The 22,993-nt window shown below is 35.3% G+C and overlaps 2 protein-coding genes and 1 long non-coding RNA gene across 4 annotated transcripts in view; 2 read left to right on the top strand and 1 right to left on the bottom strand.

Annotated features, from left to right (window-relative positions):
• The window catches only part of LOC125243939 (gastrula zinc finger protein XlCGF57.1-like), an 848,513-nt gene that overhangs the window by 584,955 nt on the left and 240,565 nt on the right, over window positions 1-22,993 (bottom strand). The window lies entirely within an intron of this gene.
• LOC125244256 (gastrula zinc finger protein XlCGF57.1-like) lies at window positions 12,774-21,154 on the top strand. Of its 2 annotated transcripts, none has more exons than XM_048154339.1 (3): window positions 12,774-13,705; window positions 14,229-14,388; window positions 19,119-21,154. In XM_048154339.1, exons 2-3 carry the CDS (start codon window positions 14,229-14,231, stop codon window positions 20,627-20,629), a joined length of 1,671 nt encoding a protein of 556 aa, XP_048010296.1. In that variant the 5' UTR covers window positions 12,774-13,705; the 3' UTR covers window positions 20,630-21,154. The 2 variants fall into 2 exon arrangements, with proteins under 2 accessions (XP_048010296.1, XP_048010295.1); XM_048154338.1 differs by lacking the exon at window positions 12,774-13,705 and adding an exon at window positions 13,732-13,994.
• Window positions 15,938-16,845, top strand: LOC125245382. Its single transcript, XR_007179514.1, has 2 exons — window positions 15,938-16,112; window positions 16,555-16,845. It is a non-coding gene; the product is annotated as an uncharacterized LOC125245382 (long non-coding RNA).

Raw genomic sequence — 22,993 nt, 5'->3', positions numbered from 1 at the left:
CCATGGTGAATCATCGATTGAGAATTGAGAATGTCTTGTGTGTTAACCGGGAACATACTCTGGGTTGGCTGAACTTACTCCTGGACGAGTTTTTGGAACCAGCATACCTCAAGTAAGCAAGGTTTGGGTTAATCAACCGAGAATTCAGGGTATATGTGACGTTAAGATAACCTTGCTTTCTGGAATACCCCCCTGGGCCATTTGGGGGTTTTCAGTTATTATAGTGATTTTAAAAGGAACAAAACAACTGTGATGATGTCTCCATGTGACCTCTATCCATTTATTTATTTTTACTTTTTAAGGGTTATTTCCAAATATATGCCAATATTTGTCACAGACACGCCAGGCTCTACACTCTCCCAATCACAACGCACTCCCTCTCCTGAGTATTAACAAGCCACACCTGACACGCATTAGCACTCATCACCACCGCAGCATATAAGACACTTCAGAGCATTCAGGCACTGCCCGGTCTCGTTAACACGTACCTACCTGTTATGCTCACCTCAAGGACTCTGCTAACCTCTACTTACCTGTAAAAACTGCTTCATAAAATACTGACCTATGGAGATTTAAATGAAATGATTCCAGACCTTCAGCTTCAGTAAGTGACAATTAAACGTCAAATAAGGCAATTATTTGATCTTTTCAAGTAATTATAGCTGTCTAACACAAATCAGATGACTTTCTGTGTCTTCTTGTCCTGCAGACGTGAATCAGTGAAGAAAGATGGAGTCTGTTTTATGTGAAAATCTTCTGGATGCTCTGGATGATCTAGAAAAAGATAAACTGAAGAGGTTTAAATGGCACTTAGAGAAACATTACTGTATTAAAAAGACTGATCTGGAGAAGGCAGACGCTCTTGACACAGTGGACCTGATCATGAGGTGTTTTGGACCAGAAAGAGCTGTGAAGATCACGGTGGACATCCTGAGGAAGATGAACCAAAACCATCTGGCTGATAAGTTGGAGAAGCAACACAAGCAAGGTAACAGGTTAATGTTAAAATGAAATCTGTTTAAAAAATAAAAGTGAAACTGAAGAATTGATTTTTCTGAACACACTTCAGTTTTCCTGCACAGACACGCCTCTCTCTGTGTCTCTGACGAGCAGCAGCGGTGCGCTGTGTGAGAAAACAGCTTTCTCTCTGAGAGCCCGTCCACACAGAGACGCGTATAGATGTATCCGTAAAGATTTTGTATTGTATCGGTATTTCGTCCAGACAGATCCAGTGTTTTGGGAGCCTGGAGACACTATTTTTTTTTAAACCGGGTCCCAGAATGGATAAATCTGAACACTACATGCTTGTGTTCGTGCCACAGTAGCTACCGAGTCTATAAGCTCTACTAAAGTATGTATACAGTGCGCAAGGTTTATGCACATACTCCAAGTATTACCAAAGATTGTATATAATGGGGAGATGAGAGTGTCTGTATCTCTTACCATTGGAGAAAGTGTAACGACTAACTTAATCACATGCTCACCTCTCAGCCTATCGTGTATCGTGTATTCTGCCTTCTCTTAAAAAAATACATTTTTATCAAGCTAAAATCTACATTTGAAGAGTTTGGTTCCAAAACGCAATAACTCCATTTTGATTAATTTGAGTAAAAAGGTGTTTTCTTTACCAAGAAAGTGGCAAGATGAAAACCACTATTTTCTGTTTCAAACTTTCACATAGCATCTTTTGGTTATAAAAACATAAAAAATTCAAATCTACATTTTGATTTTAAAAAGTTTATTATAAAAACGTATTATTTTTTTCCCCAAAATGCAATAAATCCATGACACTTTTTTTCAAAATGCAATTAATCCATCAATATAAAAGTTATTTTTCAAATTGAAAATACACAACAAAGTAAGTTGATTCATATACATGACAGAGTCTCAACTTTGCCAATATTTATCTTATATACAGGCATTTTACTAAAAATACATTCAGCCGTCGCTCCCAAAATGAATCTTGTTAAATTATTTGTCATTACCGATTAAAGAGTATCTGGCGCCACCGCACGGTTAAATAAACACATTTGCCGAGTACATTGGTATTAAAAACGGCTTTTAAAAAAGCCTTCAATGTTTACAGTGCGTGGAATGGTGCGCTGTGATCGGTTGAGCGGATATATCGCATTCTGCAGAGAAGGGAGACTGGCGTTTGTCGCGTTTTGGAAAGAAAGGGAGAAAACATGACAGAATAACACGACGGATATCGCATTTTGTGCAAAATTAATAAATGACTTTTCAATACCGACCAGATACAATACTGATTTTGGTGGAAACTCAATTTTTTGAAAATGGCGTTTATCGCGTTTTGGAACCAAACTCTTCATATAGTTCCCAACGAAAGTATTGTTTAGTGTAAAACATGCTGAAGATTAGCAAACAGGCTGTGGATTAATTAAATGATTAGCTATTTCCCCACAAAAGCTGTTTAATCAGCATAGTGAAGCCTCTCATCCATTGACATCCATTCAAAAAACAGCCTCCGGTCTTATTCCCTGCGTACCGCGGGGGGGGCGGAGCGTTAGCGTTAGCTGTTACACTTTTTTGGCTAAAGGTTGCAGGCCTTCCAGTGGCTTTGGTATTACACCAGTTTCATACTGCAAGCATGAGCAGCGTGTTTTTTCAGCATGCATGTTAGCCAATGGATGCATTCACACCAGGAGCAGGTGCGTCACGTGAGCAGCAAAGTGAGGGTTTTCTGTGCCGAGTCTATTTTTGCTTCACTTCTCACGTTCAATTAAAGTGAAAGTACACTTTTGATGCACAATATAACATAATTTCACACAGAAAGAGCTCAGAATGCATATATATCTTTCCAGCCATTGTTGCCTTTAATGTTGGAAAAATTGGAAAGATTTTTAAAAACATGACAACCTTTTAAATCTTTAAATTTTGAGAAATCACATGGCAATTGTAAGAGGGGAAAAGTAAAACAGGCTAAACTGGTTGATCCTGGTGAACTGAAGGAGAGAAGAGATGGACTCGTCAAACTCTGGTCACTTCTAACAGCACTAACATGAGTCGACTGAAGCACATATTTACTGTTAAAGTCACACATTTACATACTGTTGATTCTACTGATACCAGAGCTGAACGAATATCTCATAACAATGTGTTTTAAGAAGTTAAGATATCAGTATTTAAAACATATTTAATTAGATCTAAACTGTGGCTTCCGTGTTTTCACATTAGTGTTCATAATAAACAGTAGAATTATAATATAGGCTAATCAATGATTGACTGATCAATAAATGTGTCATACTCGGTGTCTCTTTGAAAAAGACTAACAAGGAGGTCTGAGATTAAAACTATTCTTCTCTTTAATTTCTACGGTGACCGGGAGGGTCCACGACATATAAACTCGTGGGAACGTGATAAGTCGTGGATCTCGTGGACACGACATAAGGATGTTGTGACCTCAACAAAACGATCTCGTGGCCACGCGATGTAAAGTCATGTTGAGGGAACGACATCTATTTCTCATGGCCACCATGAGTTACATGTGTAAACAATCTGCACTACCATAGCAACCTGGAACTATCAGAAATGGATAAGATTATAATAATATTTATTTTTAATTAAGAAGAAGCACGGAATTAAGAAGTGATTATAGTAACATGTTGCCAATTGTGTTGTGTGCGATGCCTACAGCAGCATTCGAATGAAGTTTATCAATAAATATTAGAATATGCCGTGTATATTTTTATCACATCCAACAGTCTTTTAAATCCATTCACTTATTGTAATTTTTTTATTTCATATTTTTACATCATTTATTATTATTATTATTAGGCTATCATTATCTGTTAAATGTTTTTTATTTATTGTTATGTAGCCCTATTTGCGTTATTTTCCCCTTTTCGTGTATCCTTTCTGTAGGCCTATATTATGTTGTTAGCTATATTTTGTAAATACTTTAAATGCCAGATCATGCCAATAAAATGTGACTTTATGACTGTATTGTAGCCGTGAATATAGGATAAATGAGCGCCTGTTATCATTTGTAGACCCTCGTGCCCGTGACAGCATTTGAATGAAGTTCGAATAATTTATTATTATTAATTGGTTGTTAAAAGAATATTTAAGCTAAAAAAAAANGTTTTTTAAAAAACAATTATTTTGTTACAAAATTACATTTTGTTCCCCAAGTGTGAATAAAACAAGATATCACTCAATTTTTTTATTTTTATTTGTAGATCTAGAAAGTGTTAACCACTGTACAAAGTTTCATGTCATTTGGACAAAGACTAAAAAGACCCCAAAGACCCTATAAGGGTTAAATGTAGCTCTCTAAGCTCTTGATTGCTTGGAATTTGCCATGGAGCTGATTTGTAGATGCACTTATGTTCCAGAAAATACTGTGACTATAAAACGATTATTTTAAAGGCTTGAATATGTGCCACACTTACTGCTGCCAGCTGGTGGCACGATAACCATGAACAACAATTGATCAGATCCCATTACTAAACATACAACCACAACATGAAATGAAATCCATTTTGAATCCTGTTCAAAAATTGTATTTCTGGAAGTCTGTTTCAGTCCGAGTGCTCTGATCAGATTTAGCGTGGTTTATTTGACTTGCTCACGCCTCGTCAAACATAAACGTCAGACATTGTTATAGGAAACATGTTTAAAGTCACTGCAGAAACAAGGTTGTGTTGGTGCCGGATGAGGAGAAAACAGACATATTTTGAAACCAGCGGAGATGATAGCACAGAATAAAGCTAGAACAAAAAATTATATAGGATTCCACCAAATTAGCTTTTCTTTTTAATATGGCAAAGCTCTTAACATCAATCAATCAAGTATTATTTAATTAATAATAGAACTTTATTAACGAGAATTAAAACTTGATAACCATGAATGCATATTTGTCATTTTAACTAAGCAGAACTGGTGGTGGTGCTTAAGATACTGTTTGTCATTCAGTGTTTGTAAAAAAAATATTGATAATGGTAATTATTATTACAAGAAGATTATACTACTACTACTTCCGCTTTTCCAGTCATTAGTATGAGCAAAGAATAAACTCTTTGGTATGAGGTAACGCAGCTCTGTTTATCATAATAGAGACATTTGAGTTTGTTGAAAATGATGTTATAACGTTACTCTGAGTGTTCACTCGGCGGCTGCTGTGAGACACTGTTACACACTGCTGTAAGATAGATCGATTTTACAATATCATATTAAATGCTGGATGGCTTGTGTTGATAAATGGTGTGATTCATTTTAAAACGTATTGTATGATGGAGAAAATTCTGTATTACTGTTACTAAAAAAAAGCTGCATCTGATTATGTTATGTTAGCTACTTCACAAAATAGTGTTTTTCTTTGAGGCATGGTTAAAGCATGTTACTCGCAAGAAAATTAGATTTAAACAAGACTAAACGTGTTAAACTATATAACGATAATTCGTTTTCTGCCTATGAAAAAAAAAAGTTGTTCCCTTGTCTATTAAAACATGTGATTTATTAAAGCGTCTTTGGTGTTTCCATGGTTTCTACAAAATAATATTGGTAACTGAAGGTAACGCGGGTATGATGCCATTGACAGGTGACTCCTCACACGTCACGGAGCCTTGGTTAAAATTGCAATTTTCTCACGATTTACAAATTGTTGGAAACATTTGGGATATTGTAAGTACTCAAGTGAACAAAATACATAACATTGGCCTAGTGGTTTTTGGGTATTTTACTGCAAAACTATTACATATTGTACCTTTAACCCTTCACAGATTCGACATTCGACATGTGACCATAAATGTCTGAGTAGCCTATTTTAGAGTTGTTTCTGCTTTTATAAGAAAATTCAAGTGATCGCGCCGGCGCCTCACGTACACACAACATATATCAGTTTTAGTAACTTGACATCGCAGCCTGTTAATTGTAAAAATAACATACATTCAGCCAAATATATAAAAAGTTATAGTAGTATGTGTACAATAAAAGTGTTTGAATAATATAGATTAGCCTCCAAATAGTGAATATGGAAACATTTGGATTTGTGCCAAATTATAGGTTATAACGCCGGTTTCTGTTCCAGTTTAGCTTTAAATGAATTAGTTTTGGCTTAACGTTTATATTATTATTATTTCATAATTAAAATAGTAGGTTACAGTATAGGTGCCCCCAAATATACAAATATACCCGTGAGACTTACAACTGGTTTTGTGGTCCAGGATCAGATTGAATGGAAACACTGTACTTTAAAGTCACATAAACATTATTACATTTACTCACTATAGTAATGAGTTAATAATGGTCAATTACAAGTAACCAAACTCTAGCTCTACAGTAAGTCCACTTGAAGGAGTGAATGAACCGACTGAGTGAATTCGGACACTTTTCTGTAAGATTATATTTCTGTATTCTCTATTTCTGTAGAGCTGGACATTTTAATAATGATCAAATGACTGAGTTCAGCTGTGAGAATAAAACCAACCTGTTTGTTCCTCAGTATCTTCATGTTTCACACTGAATGTTTCTTCAATCTTCATGTCTTCAGTCTCATCTTTAATAATTATCTTCATATCTTCACTTTCCTCTTTAATAAACACCATCTTTATGTCTTCATTCTCCTCCTCTTCAATAAACTCCACCTTCATGTCTTCAGTCTCCTCTTTAATAATTTCTTCACTTTCTTCTTTAATAAACACCATCTTTATATCTTGACCCTCCTCCTCTTTTTTAAACTCCATCTTCATGTCTTCAGTCTCCTCTTTAATAAACGCCATTTTTAAGAAAGGAATAATTAAAAGTTAATGGTCTTAAATGACCTGTTAGACAAAAAAAATCTCTCAAAACTAACACTGAAAATGAATAAACTTTATATTTAGGCATTTATGACTGATGAAAACATGATTAGTTAATTTGTTAGTGTTTGTTGTTCTCGTTCATGAGAAATGAGACGCAGGTTTACTGTTTCTCATCAGTGGTTATGAGTTTTACTCATACAAATATCCTTCATTACAGTTAGATAAAGAATCACAATGTTACATTAGATAGCAAATAAACTAATTTTACATCGCTTGTAAAAAAAAATGTAAAACATTGTGATTCTTTATCTAACTGTTTCTGTCGATTAAAACAGCTTAAATTCTTAAAACAAACCTTTCTTCAGGAGAAACAGCAGATGCAGGATCTCGACGCAGTCTTATGACGTCATGTCGTCACTCCAAAATAAAAGTCCTGTTCAGACGCTGCATTGTCTACAATCACAGAAGTGCATTGACTGTTTTAACATTTAATCTTTGTATTAAAATTAAAACAGTGAGAAATATGATACAAACAAACATGGTAAAAAGGTTGAATGAGTTCATAAAGCAGAGTTCATTCATGTGTCCGAATTGAAACACATTAAAGGTCAAAGTATATATATATATATATATATATATATATATATATATATAGATGCAAAAACTTGAGAAAATGAGATCCAGGCAGTAAATAAAGTTGATGAAAAATTATTTATTCATTACAATTCAATTTAGCCTCACACGCAAACTTTAATCGATAATGAAAATACTTAATAAAACCAAAAGGTAAAATAACCATCATAAAGTATTAGTCAATAGTTAATAATAAAATTTAGAGTATTGTATCTAATAGATGAAGATCAAAAGAGCAATAATTAAGACATTTGCAGATAAAAGACAAGAAGTAGAAGCCAAGGAGAGCAAAGGAAAGCAAAAGCTGAATTATCAATGACTCGGTCAGCTTTATACCATAAGCATATAGGGAAATTTACATCCCACTCAAATTGATGTTTTTGTTCTAAAAGAAAAGGTTAATTTCACCCATTACGTCATCTACTGGTCCAGTGTCAAAAATAGAGATAAAAGTTGTTTTGACCCACTTTGGGAATTTTGCAAATCTTACCCTTTTAAATGTCATTATGAAAAATAACAGACATATTTTGATCAGATTTCAAAGTCAAATGGTTAATTCTGCAGGCGTCCAATGTCTAACCACAAACGTGTCAGTGTGACCTGTCACATTGGAACACTTGAAAAACAATTGAACATAGCAATCATACTCTTAAATATAAAATAACCATAAGGGTACAATAACAAGTGAATACTTGAAAATATGATAAGAATTAGTCTATAAAGTATGAGTACATAAATATATGAAAGCAAAAGTAAAACTGATAAATCATAAGCCATAAATGATTAAAAGTAAATATTAATAAAAGTGCATGAATATGAATATTGACCATTTCGGATCCATCAGTCCCCCACTTGAGTCTTGAGAGACTCATTACAAAATTGTCAAAAGATACGGAATGGATATCGAATAAATTGAATATAAAAGCATCACATCTAGATGAAGCTGCGGGTACCTCTCTAACCCCAGCTGACTGCATAAAATATTGACTGGAAGCCTTCACCAGGCTGGTCCGACGAGGGCCTCTAAACAAACCCGACCCCGAACGTCCCCTGGACTTTTGCTGGGTTGAGGACTTACCGCAACTATCAGGCAGATAAAATTTCTTCCATTAGTTTTAATTTGTTAGCCAGTTTTAGTAAAGAATCAAAATCAAATTAATTTGCCATACTAAATTGTGAATTCAATGTCAACTAGACCCAAATAAAAAGTAAGTAAAATAACATAACCATCAGATGTATCACACAAATAGACAAATTAAACAACTATATATCATTTGATAACCCTAAACAACTCAATCCTTCAAAGTCTCAATCTCTCCATTCTGTGCTGCAGCAGTAGTATGATGTAATCAGTTTCAGTCTCTCTGTGGACTTCCCCTTGTGTTGCTAAGCACTGTGGTGCTCGTCGATCCTTCCTTGGTTCTGGGACACTCTTGATCAGTTGGAGCAAACATTGGGCTTTTAAGCCACCAGTTGAGTTTACTCATTCTCTTTTTTGACCCTAATGGACACTTCCTTTCTAGTGATCACAATCAGGCGTCACACAGGAAAAAGAACTTGTTTGATGAAAATACCACACATTTTCACATGATTGACAATACATTAGCACTCGGATTAGTAGGATGAATTTCAGCAATCAACAGCACGGCTTTGACCTGTGAATGAAGACCTGAAATGTTTTTGTTAGAGACAACATATATTTACACATCACCCCGTCCAGTCCTCCTTGGGGTAACAAAACCTGTGGAAATTCATTTGGATTTGGTGTGAGGGTTATCCAGGGCTGTTTAGACCATGATATTCCTTTATCTGGCAATATCATACATGATTTAATTTTATTGTTATAATATTTCCTTTGTTGATTAAATAAGTAAATAATTTCTTATTTTTACCCAGTAATATAAATTCCTCTACCTGGATAACACTCATCCCACCTTCAACATGTTAACAATCACAAAACATTACATTATACATTCAGAACAGAATCAGTTCAGTGGAATCCATCATGACATGCTGGAAAGAAAAGGAAAGTTAGTGTGGGGTAAACAGGACAAGATTGCTTGTTCTGCTTTCCCAAGAAATTTTCCCCTGCGCAGGTGTGGCATTGTTTCATTCTGCCACAATAACCCAGGTCAGGATTATTAGCCAAATTCATCCATGACCATTATTTCATTAGGCATAATTCATATAATGTGCCCATTTTAAGAAAATTTGAATATAGCTGTTTATGGCATTTTTCTTTGCCATGGTGCACCATCACTCACACACACCTTCACACTTTTATGTCTCTGGCCAGAGTATAATTTTTTTTCTTGTCACTGCATATGCAAATGAATGAATGGGAATAGATATTGTTAAGGGTGGAATACCACCAAGTCCAATCGAATCAAACTCTTTCGACAATGTTGGAAATGATGAAACATAGGCACTGTGGCATTCCCCGTGAAACAGTGTCTAGGTTTTTGAAATTGTTTAGTCAGACGACGTTTGTCGCAATAGAATTTATTTTAACACGGCAAAAACAAACACCAATTTTAAGGAAATATTATTTTAAGCCTAGGCATGCCACGATTAAGAAAATTAATTTCGTAAATATATTTTATTATTCATCTATGTATTGGAAAAAAGTATCCTTTCTACAGTTGCTCATGAGCTATTCTAATAAAAAAAACTGTAGATCTCATAATTTTGGATCCATGGTTAACCATAATCATAATCTCTGATGACAGCATTTGTGATATATATTGATTTTACAGTTTTGGAATATTTTTTTTTCTTATAATAAAGAACAAATATCTATTAGCCAAGATGGAGTGACTAATATCAAATCTCTACCATCCATATTCTATTTAAGAGAACTATGTAACACACATGTTTGTCCTGAGAGTCGAGTCTAAACTCTCTTCATTGCACAACATCCTCTAACTAAGTCCAAACCCAGTTTAACTGAACGTGAGTCAAGCAATCACTTAACTTCCATTTCATAAAGGGTTGGACTGGTGCTTATTGACAGAAAAGTGCAGGAGGTTAACAAAATCAAGAACTGCTATGAGACTATTATCAATCTGTAAGTTGTGATGACAAGTCTAATTTTGAAGCATTCTCTGTAGTGATCACAGTAAAGGCAGTACCTGCAACACACACACGAGGAAGAGAGGGAAGTCCCCCACTCGTATGGTCAGTTAGTCAGTTGAGCCTGTTTGGCAGTTTTAGTGTCTTTCTTCATCCAGTACGTTGGGTCTCTCAGTCTGTCATGAGGACCAGTTGAAACATGAGGTTGACTCTGAATGCAGCAGTCTTTCTCTCTCTGCATTATGGCAGGATGTGTTGTTTCTGCATGAACTCAGTCTTTTCGTTGTCAGCCCTGAGAATTTTCAGCTTCCTCTTTTCAGGGTTTAGCTGGAATCAGGGGTGAGCTGAAGCCCATCAACCAGGTGGTGCCTGCGTTTCTCTGCAGCCTGGGTCTTTGAGTTTCTTTTCCCCCACTGGCACGCACAGTCCATTCACTCTTGTTTGTGTTGGGACATCTTCTTCTGGAAATTGAACACTCAGAGAATGCATAAATCAAATTGACCCCACATAAATTGTCATCACAACCGAAAATGGTTTGATCTGCTCAGCTTTTACTTAATTTTAAGAGTCTCATCCAACTGACAACAGCAGTTCTAGATTTTATTTTAATAAAGCAAGTTCTTCTTTGCAGAAAATAGAGCAAGCAAGTTCTTCTTTGCAAAAAAAAATGCAGAAAAGAGCAAACTAAACTATATTTCTAATTATCTGAACATATAAATAATACTCACAAATACATCAAAATCAAACAAAACGAAATAAAATGAAACTTTTCTTCCTTTACCTAAATCAATTTAATTTTAACTTAGTCACTCAATCTCATTCTCATTCAACACAATGCAAAAGTTATTTCCATTAACACTTACTAAAAATCTCTACAATAGATAACATTTCAAGCTGTCCACCAGGGATTATGAATACATATTTCAGATATCTTCAAATCACTGATAACAGAATATATATTAAACCTATATTTTTGCTTCATTCAGTTAATATTGTATTATTTATTAATTTCTCTTTTAAGTAGCTTTACATTTCATGCATATCGTATTTTTATTTAACTTTTAACCTATCTGAGACAATGCATAAAATAATAATAAAACAAACTATTAAGCAGGATTATCTAAGAACAATTGTACATATCATATCACTAAAATTTGGACCGCAATACGTTAAAGATAGCAGCACACTCGATCTAACACAGCTGGGACAGAACAGAGCAGGACAGGAACTCGAAACTAACTTCACCTCATCAAAGTGACTGAGGAAATAGTGAGTGGCAGATAGATAGCCATAAGTTGAATTTTTAATCCTTTTTACAGTCCAATCTCCTTTATAAGACGGACATCCACATACAAAAATAATTGCTGATGTGCTGCTCTGCTTTGACACCCACTCTGACAAGATCGAGTTATGTAGGACATTTTAAAAGTTATTTAGTTAGCATTTTAGGTCTTAGTGCCTTGCAAGGACTTCAATACACAAAAGAATAGGTCATGACCGAATATAACTTCATCTATTAGATAAAACACTCAAAATACTTGTTTTTTCTTTTCCTCTTAATACAATAAATTTTACAAATTTGCAAAATTTAAATTTTTACTTTCTGGATTCAGACAAATTTCAAATTTCTCTTGATTTTAATTTTAAATATTAATATATATCTACCAATGGATCTCAATTTAATAATTCAGCAAGGCCAGTCCACTGTCACCGAAATTGCAGGGCCCTATTCAGAAGCTTCCGCCCAAAAAACACGAGTTGACCAAACAGACTTTCAATAACCCACCAACACAGTCTAACCCGAGGATTTAACCTAACGGGTAAACAAATGGGAAATTGATGTCAAACGGCGGTCACCCTCGCAACAGAGCGCTCCTCATTAAATCCTCGCTAGAGACTTACACTGAATACTCAGAATAAAATTGGTAATTCAATATGAACACACCAGTTATTCAATATCCGACACTCGGCTGAGGTTGGACTCGTGGTTCTTTCTTTGTCTGCAGCCAAATGAAAGTCCACATCCACCAGCAGACAGCTTCAAAGCTCAAGCAATTCGGAAAACAGTAGACCAGATAAAACAGAGTATATTACTCACCTCGATAAAACAGAGTATATTGCTCACCTCTATTTAAACCTTGCAGTGCATCTTCGAAAGAACCCGAACCGGAAAATGAGATCCAGGCAGATAATAAAATTATTTATTCATTACAATTAAATTTAGCCTCACACGCAAACTTTAATCGATAATGAAAATACTTAATAAAACCAAAAGGTAAAATAACATCCATAAAGAAGCAGTCAATAGTTAATAATAAAATTTAGAGTATTGTATAATCCAGAGTATTGTATCTAATAGATGAAGATCAAAAAGAGCAATAATTAAGACATTTGCGGAAAAGAGACAAGAAGTAGAAGCCAAGGAGAGCAAAGAAGGGAAAAAGCTGAATTATCAATGACTTGGTCAGCTTTATACCATGAGCATATAGGGAAATTTACATCCCACTCAAATTGATGTTTTTGTTCTAAAAGAAAAGGTTAATTTCACCCATTACGTCATCTACTGGTCCAGTGTCAAAAAATAGAGATAAAAGTTGTTTTGACCCACTTTGGGAATTTTGCAAATCTTACCCTTTTAAATGTCATCAGGAAAAATAACAGACATATTTTGATCAGATTTCAAATTCAAATGGTTAATTCTGCAGGCGTCCAATGTCTAACCACAAACGTGTCAGTGTGACCTGTCACATTGGAACACTTGAAAAACAATTGAACATAGCAATCATACTCTTAAATATAAAATAACCATAAGGGTACAATCACCAATGAATACTTGAAAATATGATAAGAATTAATCTACAAAGTATGAGTACATAAATATATGAAAGCAAAAGTAAAACTTAATAAATCATAAGCCATAAATGATTAAAAATAAATATTAATAAAAGTGCATGAATATGAATATTGACCATTTCGGATCCATCAATATATATGTGTGTGTTTCAGTTAGGACACATGAATGAACTCTTAATGAACTCATACAATCTTTTTACCATATTTGTTTGTATCATATTTGTCACTGTTAATTGTAATACAAAGATTAACTGATAAAACAGTCTATGCTCTTCTGTGATTGTAGACAATGCAGCGTCTGAACAGGACTTTTATTTTGGAGTGATGACATGACGTCAAAAGACTGCGCCGCGATCCTGCATCTGCTGTGATTCTGCTGAAGAAAGGTTTGTTTTAAAAATGTAATGTTTAAATCTATAGAAACAGTTAAATGATTTTAATGTTTTGTTTTAAACAATTTTAATACTATTAAATGTTGGAAAGTCATGCAAAATGAAAGTCTCGAAAGTCATTTCCATTTTGCTGCTAAACTTCACAATGAATGAGCGCTGCTGTGCGCATGCGCGCTAAACAGAAGGAACGCAATAGAAGCGCGATAATTCAAAAATATACATTTCGCTAAAATATTTGATGTTGGCCATTAAATGTGCCTTATGTACAATTTTAAACCTACAAGTAAGTGTATTTTTATGATAGTAACTGTAAATGGACTATTGTAGTTGCCAGAGTAACTGAGTTTGAACTAATTTAAGTTTGTTTTATGAATCAGAATTCGCTGACTGAATTCGCTGTTTCATTTGAATTCATTTGCAGCGTTAGTTTTGAGTGTTTTTTTTTTTGTTTGTTTGTTTTTTTGTCAAACCGGGTCATTTAAGACCATTAACTCTGTTAATAATTCCTTTCTTAAAGATGGCGTTTAAAAAACAGGAGGAGAGTGAAGATATAAAGATGGTGTTTATTAAAGAGGAGACAGAAGATATGAAGATTGAGTTTAATAAAGAGGAGTTTGAAGAAATAAAGATTGAAGAAACATTCAGTGTGAAATATGAAGAAACTGAGGAACAAACAGGTTGGTTTTATTCTCAAAGCTGTATTTGATCCTTATTAAAATGTCCAGCTCTACAGAAATAGAGAATATACAGAAGTATAATCTTGAAGAAAAGTGTCCTAATTCACTCAGTCGGTTCATTCATTTCTTCAAGTGGACTTACTATAGAGCTAGAGTTTGGGTTTGGTTACTTGTAATTAAGCATTATTAACTCATTATGATAGTGAGTAAATGTAGTAATATGTATGTCACTTTAAAATTCAGTGGGGGGCACCACTACTATTTTAATTATGAAAAAAATAACATATAAATGTGATGTAAAAACGAATTCATTTAAAGCTAAACTGAAACAGAAACCGGCAATTAATAACCTATAATTTGGCACAAATCCAAATGTTTCCATATTCATGATTTAGAGGCTAAACTATATTATTTAAACACTTTTAATGTACACATACTATTATAAATGTTTACATATTTGGTTGAATGTATGTTATTTTTACAATTAACAGGTTGTGATGCCAAGTTACTAAAACTGATATATGTTGTGTGTACGCGAGGCGCCGGCGCGATCACTTGAATTTTCTTATAAAAGTGGAAACAACTCTAAAATAGGCTACACAGACATTTATGGCCACATAGATGTAACACCATTCGAATCTGTGAAGGGTTAAAGGTGCAATATGTAATATTTTTGCAGTACAATATCCAAAAACCACTAGGCCAGTGTTATATATTTTGTTCACTTGAGTACTTACAATATCCCAAATGTTTCCAATTATTTGAAATCAGAAAATTGCAATTTAACCAAGGCTACGTGTGAGGATCGCCTGTCAATGGCACGTTACCTTAATAGACAAGGGAACAACTGTTTTATATATTTATTGGCAGAAAACTAATTATTGTTATATAGCTCAACACGTTTAGTCTTATTGTTTAAATCTAATTTTCTTGATTTACAGCGAGTACCATGCTTTACTATGCCTCAGAGAAAAACACTGTTTTGTCAAGTAGCTAACATAGCATAAACAGATCCAGCTTTATTTTTAAAGCATTTTCTCCATCATACAATAAGTTTTAAAATTAATTGCATGCCATTTATCAACACAAGCCATCCAGCATTTATTAATATAATATTGTAAAATCGATCTATCTTACTGCAGTGTGCAACAGTGTCTCACAGCAGCCGCCGAGCGAACGCACAGAGTAACGTTATAACATCATTTTCAACACACTCAAATGTATCTAATATGGTATGAGGAAACGCAGCTCTGTTACCTATCAAAGAGTTTATTCTTTGCTCATACTCATGACCAGAAGCAGCGCTACTACTACTACTACTAGTAGTATTATCTTCTTTTAATAATAATTACTATTATCTGTTTTTTTACATAAACACTGATTGACAAACAATATCTTAAGCCCCAACACCAGTTCTGCTTAGTTAATATGACAAATATGCATTCATGGTTACCAAGTTTTTGTTCTCGTTAACCCTGTAAAGCCCACTTTTGCAGAATTACAACATCACTTTCAACCAATTTTTTAAAAATGCCTGCAAATGTTTTTTTTTCTCTCAAGACCACATTTACATAGTTAATGGGTTTTGTTGTTTGTCCTCACAATGCTATTGGACAGAATAAGTGTTTATAGGTCCGGTCATCTGGCCACGAACTCACTCTACCTGCAAACTTCACGTCAAGCTCATCTCCTTTTTTTACATGACAGGATTTGTCAAGATTCAAGTAAGTAAAATTCCTTACATATTTTTGTGTATATTATGAATGTCTAGAACACAGATATATTTAGTTATTTTGGAAAACATTAATCAAATCTGACTTGGAGATTGTTGCCTGTTGATAGATAGATGCCTGTTGCATTGTTCAGGGACAGGTGTGAATGGTCTTGAACATGAACCTGTAAGTGCTCTGGGGGGATGCATGTGTTCTTTTAGTATGATAAGTAGAGAGCATAATAGGCCAGCCAGACAGTATTTTTTTGGATGTAGTAGTGGAATTTTGATTAGCATTTGCATTGAAATTATAATACTTTTAATGGATAATACTTAGACCATGTGTCGAGGGTAGAGATCTACCACCCTGTCTATTCTTTCAGCTTATCTACTACAATATAAGACCCATGTGTATTATTCACTTATTAATTTTTTTTTTACTTTTTCCATTTCAGAATGCCAAGATGTCATCGGACCACCATCCACTGGATGTACGCAAAGACATGATTGCACATTTCCCAGTAAAGACGAAGAGAGGACGCTGCAGACACTGCAATAATGGATACACAAATACACTGTATCAAGTCCAATGTTCACCTGAGCTTCTCAGATGAACAGAACTGTCTTAGGGACTATCACTGCAAAACTCAGACTTCATTCAAACCACACTGAAAGTGATAGAAGAAAAAGATTTATAAATACAATTTTTTCCAATATTTTTATTAATAAATGCTTATTCATAAAAATATGATTGTTGTCGTGTGATTATTACTCATGATATATACTGTTATGGGGCTAAGTAAGCAATCAACCCTGCAAATAAATGCTTAAATGCTCTGTATATCTGTTCAGACAAAGTGAGCACAAATACAGAAATCCTGCTCCTAACTAGGCCCAACGTTGCAATATTACAACATCTCCTTAAAAACTTACTAAAATGTAAATGATTTGATTATCATGATATTATAGAATGATTGATTGATTGATTAATGTTAAGAGCTTTGCCATTTTACAAAGATAAGCTAATTTAGTGGAATCATATATAAATTTTTTTTCTGGCTTTATTCTGTACTGTCGTCTCCGCTGGTTTCAAAATATGTCTCCATTTTCTGCTCGTCTGGCGCTTTGCAACAACCCAACCTTGTTTCTGCAGTGACTTTAAACATGTTTCCTATAACCAGAGTTGGGTATAATGCGTTACAAAGTAATGCTTTACCGTAGTCTAATTACTTTTCCTGATAACGCAGTAATGTAACGCATTACATTTTAAATTTATGTAATTTGATTACAGTTACTGATGTCAATAAAATTAGTTAGGTAAAGTACATTTCAAAGAAATCATGTTTGGCGCGGATGCGTCATTATGAATCACCGGAGAACTCGTGGAGGAAGATACCCGCTCCCAAGACGAGCGCGCTCCAACCTCACCTAAACAAGCTAGATATGATGTTTATAGGATCGGGAGGGAAGGTAATTTCTGAACAATACTGTTTTTCAAATGTTATTAAAAATGCTTTCAGCAGTTTTTTCCTGTCTTTAATGCAGTTGCATACAAACAAAAAAGCTACCACACACATGCTACACACAGCAAGGAATGTTTAAGCTGTGTCCGAAACCGCTCACTCGTTCTCCGATTCACTAATCCCTATATAGCGTGTGTCATTTGAGTGCACTATATCTACAAAGAGTGAACGAAATGGAGTAAATTTGGACGCCGACGTAGCCTATAACTGTGCGTCGGAGAGCTGGAGCTGTCACAGAAACGGCTCAACACGTGATAAAACTAGGCCTGCTTTTATCCTGCATGTTATTTTATAAAATAATATTAATAACAATCTTAATGACTTTATTTTGTAATCATACATGCGTGCCAGCTTTGTAGTTTCATCGATTGTAAGGTTTGTCATGCTTAATGTGTTCATAATAAGGGCCGGATTATCCATAGATGGGGCACCAGCCAATAGGGGGGCACCAAGTGATTGAGATAATGACTAGACTTTTTTCTTTAAATCAGGTTTTGTATATATATTATTTAGCTGGAAAGATACAGATACAAAATTAACAGTTAATGATATAATATATACCAGTGGTTCAAACTTTTTTCCCAGTGGTCCGCACAATGGTCCAAGTGCAAGTCTCACGGGCCGCATATAATTTACATATGACGTCACCAATGCAAACCAATCAGATTTAATGTTATGGTATTAGCAGATAATACTATTATTATACCTAGATGTTGCACACAATAAATAACAAATAAAAACTAACTTACTGACATTAGCTTTACAATAATAATCGGATCGTATTGCTCAATGAACACACAAACTGTGTATGCAATCACTTTAAGTTGCTATTTAATTCTGTATGACTGTATGACTCTCTTCAACAGCATCGCAATAGCCACCAAACAATCACATAAACGCCTTAATAAGCAAATGTTACTCAGTTCTTTTTACAAATAACACTGAGCGCACTGTAGGCTAATTACAATCTCTGACGATATCAAGCATTCTGTCATGTCGCAATCCCTCGCACAGCATCGGATCAGCGCGCGTGCGCAGAGTTGGGCTCATTCCTGCTGCGGTGCACTGATGCGGTTATTTTTTACTGATTTAAAATTTCATTGTAATTGTATGCTATTATTTATTTATTTTATTTTTTTCTAAATTGTGGTCGGCATATCGCTCCGCATTTACATTTGTGACGGGCCGCAGGTTGAGAACCACTGCTCCACACCCATTCAAACGCTTACTGCAGTGAAGTGTCGCGTCGCCAAAAGTATACACTCACTGGATGTCATGGCAACTGAATATCTCGCCTTCGCTTTAATTTCGGACCATCTCCAAAAAGACATAAAACACTAAACAAATTATTTTGACATGCGTTTATCAAAGTAGGAAATCCAGACTTTTAATCCCTTACACACAATTACTGCTGTTGAAATACGAAATCAATCAATGTTGTTGATTTTGATGCTTGAAATGTCTTAACTTGTTTTTTTTGTCTATTTTTGTCCTAGACCTAATGGCACTGAGAGAGGCGAGTCATGAACTTAATGAAAGGGATGAAGAGAAAATTATAAATTATAATTATAATTTAATGACTGAAGAAAAATCAACAAAGTTTTCCTTACAAAAAGGAGCTCAAAAGACTGGAACTAAAAGTTATTTCACATGCCAACAGTGTGGAAAGACTTTTGATCAACATAGAAACTTTCAAGTCCACTTGAGAGTTCACACTAGAGAGAGTCCCTTCACTTGCCAACAGTGTGGAAAGAGTTTCACACATAAAAATCACCTTAAAGTTCACATGAGAATTCATACTGGAGAAAAGCCTCACACCTGCAAACAGTGTGGAAAGAGTTTCAGTCAAAAAGGAAGCCTTGAAATCCACATGAGAATTCACACTGGAGAAAAGCCTTTCACCTGCCAACAGTGTGGAAAGAGTTTCATTAGAAATGAAAACCTTAAAGTCCACATGAGAATTCACACTGGAGAAAAGCCTTTCACCTGCCAACAGTGTGGAAATGGTTTCCGTGAAAAAGGAAACCTTACAGCCCACATGAGAACTCACACTGGAGAAAAACCTTTCACCTGCCAACAGTGTGGAAAGAGTTTCATTAGAAATGAAAACCTTAAAGTCCACATGAGAATTCACACTGGAGAAAAGCCTTTCACCTGCCAACAGTGTGGAAAGAGTTTCATTAGAAATGAAAACCTTAAAGTCCACATGAGAATTCACACTGGAGAAAAACCTTTCACCTGCCAACAGTGTGGAAATGTTTTCCGTGAAAAAGGAAACCTTACAGCCCACATGAGAACTCACACTGGAGAAAAGCCTTACACCTGTACTCTGTGTGGGAATGGCTTCACAGAGGAACGAATCCTCAGGCAACACATGAGAATTCACACTGGAGAGAGCCCATTCACCTGCCAACAATGTGGAAAGAGTTTCATCAGAAATGAAAACCTTAAAGTCCACATGAGAATTCACACTGGAGAAAAGCCTTTCACCTGCCAACTGTGTGGAAAGAGTTTTAATGAGACAAGAAACCTTAAAATCCACATGAGAATTCACACTGGAGAAAAGCCTTACACCTGCCAACTGTGTGGAAAGAGATTTAATGAGACAGGAAACCTTAAAATCCACTTGAGAATTCACACTGGAGAGAAACCTTTCACCTGCCAGCAATGTGGAAAGAGTTTCAGTCAAAAAGGACACCTTATAGACCACATGAGATTTCACACTGGAGAGAGCCCATTCACCTGCCAACAATGTGGAAAGAGTTTCATTAGAAATGAAAACCTTAAAGTCCACATGAGAACTCACACTAGAGAAAAACCTCATACTTGTCAAGAGTGTGGAAAGAGTTTCAGTCAAAAAGGAAACCTTATAGCCCACATGAGAATTCACACTGGAGAAAAGCCTTATACCTGCCAACAGTGTGGAAAGAGTTTCAGTCAAAAAAGAAACCTTATAGTCCACATGAGAACTCACACTGGAGAAAAGCCTTTAGCTTTGATTCATTAATTTCTAAAATCAAAATAAAATTGAACAGCTCAATATTGTAATAAATCAAGGTCAACATAACGGCCTCTTAAATGTTAAAAGTGTGAAACGCTCACAGTTCAAACAGCTTACGCTACATCCTATGCCTTCTCTACAAGTTGTTTGTACATGACGTCAGTGCTGCACACGAAATGCGGCAGGTGGGCAAGGAGTGATTTTACTATATAGGAATCAAAATTCCTATTTTTTGCATTGTTATAGTTGCTCAAATCTATCAAACCGAGAAACCACAATGAGCTTTTACTGTTTATGTAACTTGTATGTTTTTTTTTTTTTTAACTTTTAAAAATATAATTTTGTGTCTGCTGATACTGAAATGAATATGGAACCTGCTTACTTCATTTTTTACTTGGTTAAATATTAACATTCTTCATGGTATCGTTTGCAGGGAAGAGAAGATATTTTATCCCATTGAATGATTATTTAGTGTTTTCACTTCAGTTTTGTTGAATTCGATTTACAATGTTGATCTGGTTACCATGAGAACTGTGTCATGCGCTGCTGCTTCAGCCATCATATGGTAGAAAATGTCAGAATAAATAAATGTGTTCAACAAGCTGACAGAAGTTGATCCATTTCTTTGTTGGTAGGGTGTAAATATTCACTTTCCCATATGTCCATTGTAAGGACTTAGCCTATTTATTAGCTCAATTTAATTGTTACAGGGAATAAGAATTGAATCAACTGTAAATGATTCACTGTAAATGATTCAGGATTAATATTTAACACTTCATCAATTATTCGTCCAGCGAAAATTGAGGTTAGAGTATTTTACCAATTCTGGACAAAATATTATTCTGCGGCCAACAGTAACAATACTTTATTATGATTATTGTTATTATTGTAATTATTATATTATAAGCAAGAGGTAACTTTTAGGATCTTTTAAGTTTAAGGCAGTAATTTGATACACAGCACAAGAAACTCGTATATGTGAAAAATCAAAACAAGATTTATTGACTACTTCTAATGATTACGGAAAACTAAGGCTAAACACACACACACACACATACATACATGTACACACATTCGCGGAGTTGATGAGTTATGAAAAGTCCCAAGTTCAGTGCTAACTTAACTCATAACCTGAGGAAAATCACAAAAGCAGAGCTTTGGCTTGATTCTTTAGGTTTAAAGGAGTTTCACCAGTTCCCAGCAAGAGAGAGAGAAGTTTGCTTGTACCTGCGTTTGCTGTGACAGCTGAGGTAATCGGGTTGTTCCGTGACTCGTGTACAGCGGAATCCCGTTCTGGATTGGCTGTCTTTCAGGTGACGTCTTCTCGGGAAAGCCCTTCGTTGGGCTGCGCGGAAGCTTTGAAGAAGGTTATTGGCTGGTGAAACGCGCTGTTCTGAGAGTCTGGCTGGAGCGGCTCTCTTCTTTGGAGACTTTGGTCAAAAGGTTTAACGGAGTGTTTCAGGGTTCGGGATGTGACGGCTGTTGCGGCTCGTGGATGAAGATAGTCAGCGACTGTCAGATGGAAATCAGCCACGGCAGTTAGATGGGTTCTTCAACCCTTCTTCAGCGTATCGATTCTTTGACGTATCTTTTACATATCTTTTGACCACTGGCTATTGGGAAAGCATAGTTTTAAAGGAGCAATTTGGGTCCATCCTTCAGATGCGATCCTCAAATGAGACGTTGCTACGGAGATTAGACACGCCTCATCTATTGTCCATTGATCACACCGCGTGATATCTGCAGAACATTCTCCTGTTTGATTCACAACTTTATAAAGTTTCTTAATATTTTCCTGATACTGAATTTTAATGTTTCATTCACACAGAATTACAGAGAATTATAAACTCTGTATTTAGAGCTCAAACATGGCACACTTCTTACACACACATATTACGAGACTGACCTAATTAAAACAATGATTACAATAATGCATTTGAAGAAAACCCACATATTGAATACATTGAATAGACATGTTAGTAATTACATCATGGCATGTATTATTCTGTATATAGTTTAAAATGATTTCTTAATGATGGTCCATTCGAAGTTCATTGCACAGTTTTCGAGCATAGTTTAAACTTTGACCGGAGTCACGAGTGACTGGGTCAGGATGGATTGCTCAATACAAGGGAGGTATTGATAGGACAGATTCGTCTTCAAATCCGTTGATGGGTGTTTTCCTGTTCCGTCCGCTAATACAAGAGGGTTTTGTGAGAGAATCAATAGATTTAATGTGATCAGATCCACGTGATGGGTTCTGATTAGTTTATTGCTGATGAGCTAATAAGTCCTTTAGACAGAGTCCTTTGTTAAAAGAAGTCACGTCATCACTTCAGGAAATGGATCTTTTGGACCAAATGAAGCTTT

The sequence above is a fragment of the Megalobrama amblycephala genome, linkage group LG1 (assembly GCF_018812025.1).
Source record: "Megalobrama amblycephala isolate DHTTF-2021 linkage group LG1, ASM1881202v1, whole genome shotgun sequence".
Lineage (NCBI taxonomy): Eukaryota > Metazoa > Chordata > Actinopteri > Cypriniformes > Xenocyprididae > Megalobrama > Megalobrama amblycephala.
This window is presented reverse-complemented; position numbering and strand designations above follow the sequence as displayed.

What these genes read in the sequence shown, in the direction of transcription:
- LOC125244256 (XM_048154338.1), top strand. Translation starts at nt 13,950, where the DNA reads ATGTTGGCCATTAAATGTGCCTTATGTACAATTTTAAACCTACAA. An exon ending in GTACAATTTTAAACCTACAA is followed by an intron (nt 13,995 to 14,228) that starts GTAAGTGTATTT and finishes CCTTTCTTAAAG; the next exon opens with ATGGCGTTTAAAAAACAGGA. An exon ending in AGAAACTGAGGAACAAACAG is followed by an intron (nt 14,389 to 19,118) that starts GTTGGTTTTATT and finishes TTTTTGTCCTAG; the next exon opens with ACCTAATGGCACTGAGAGAG.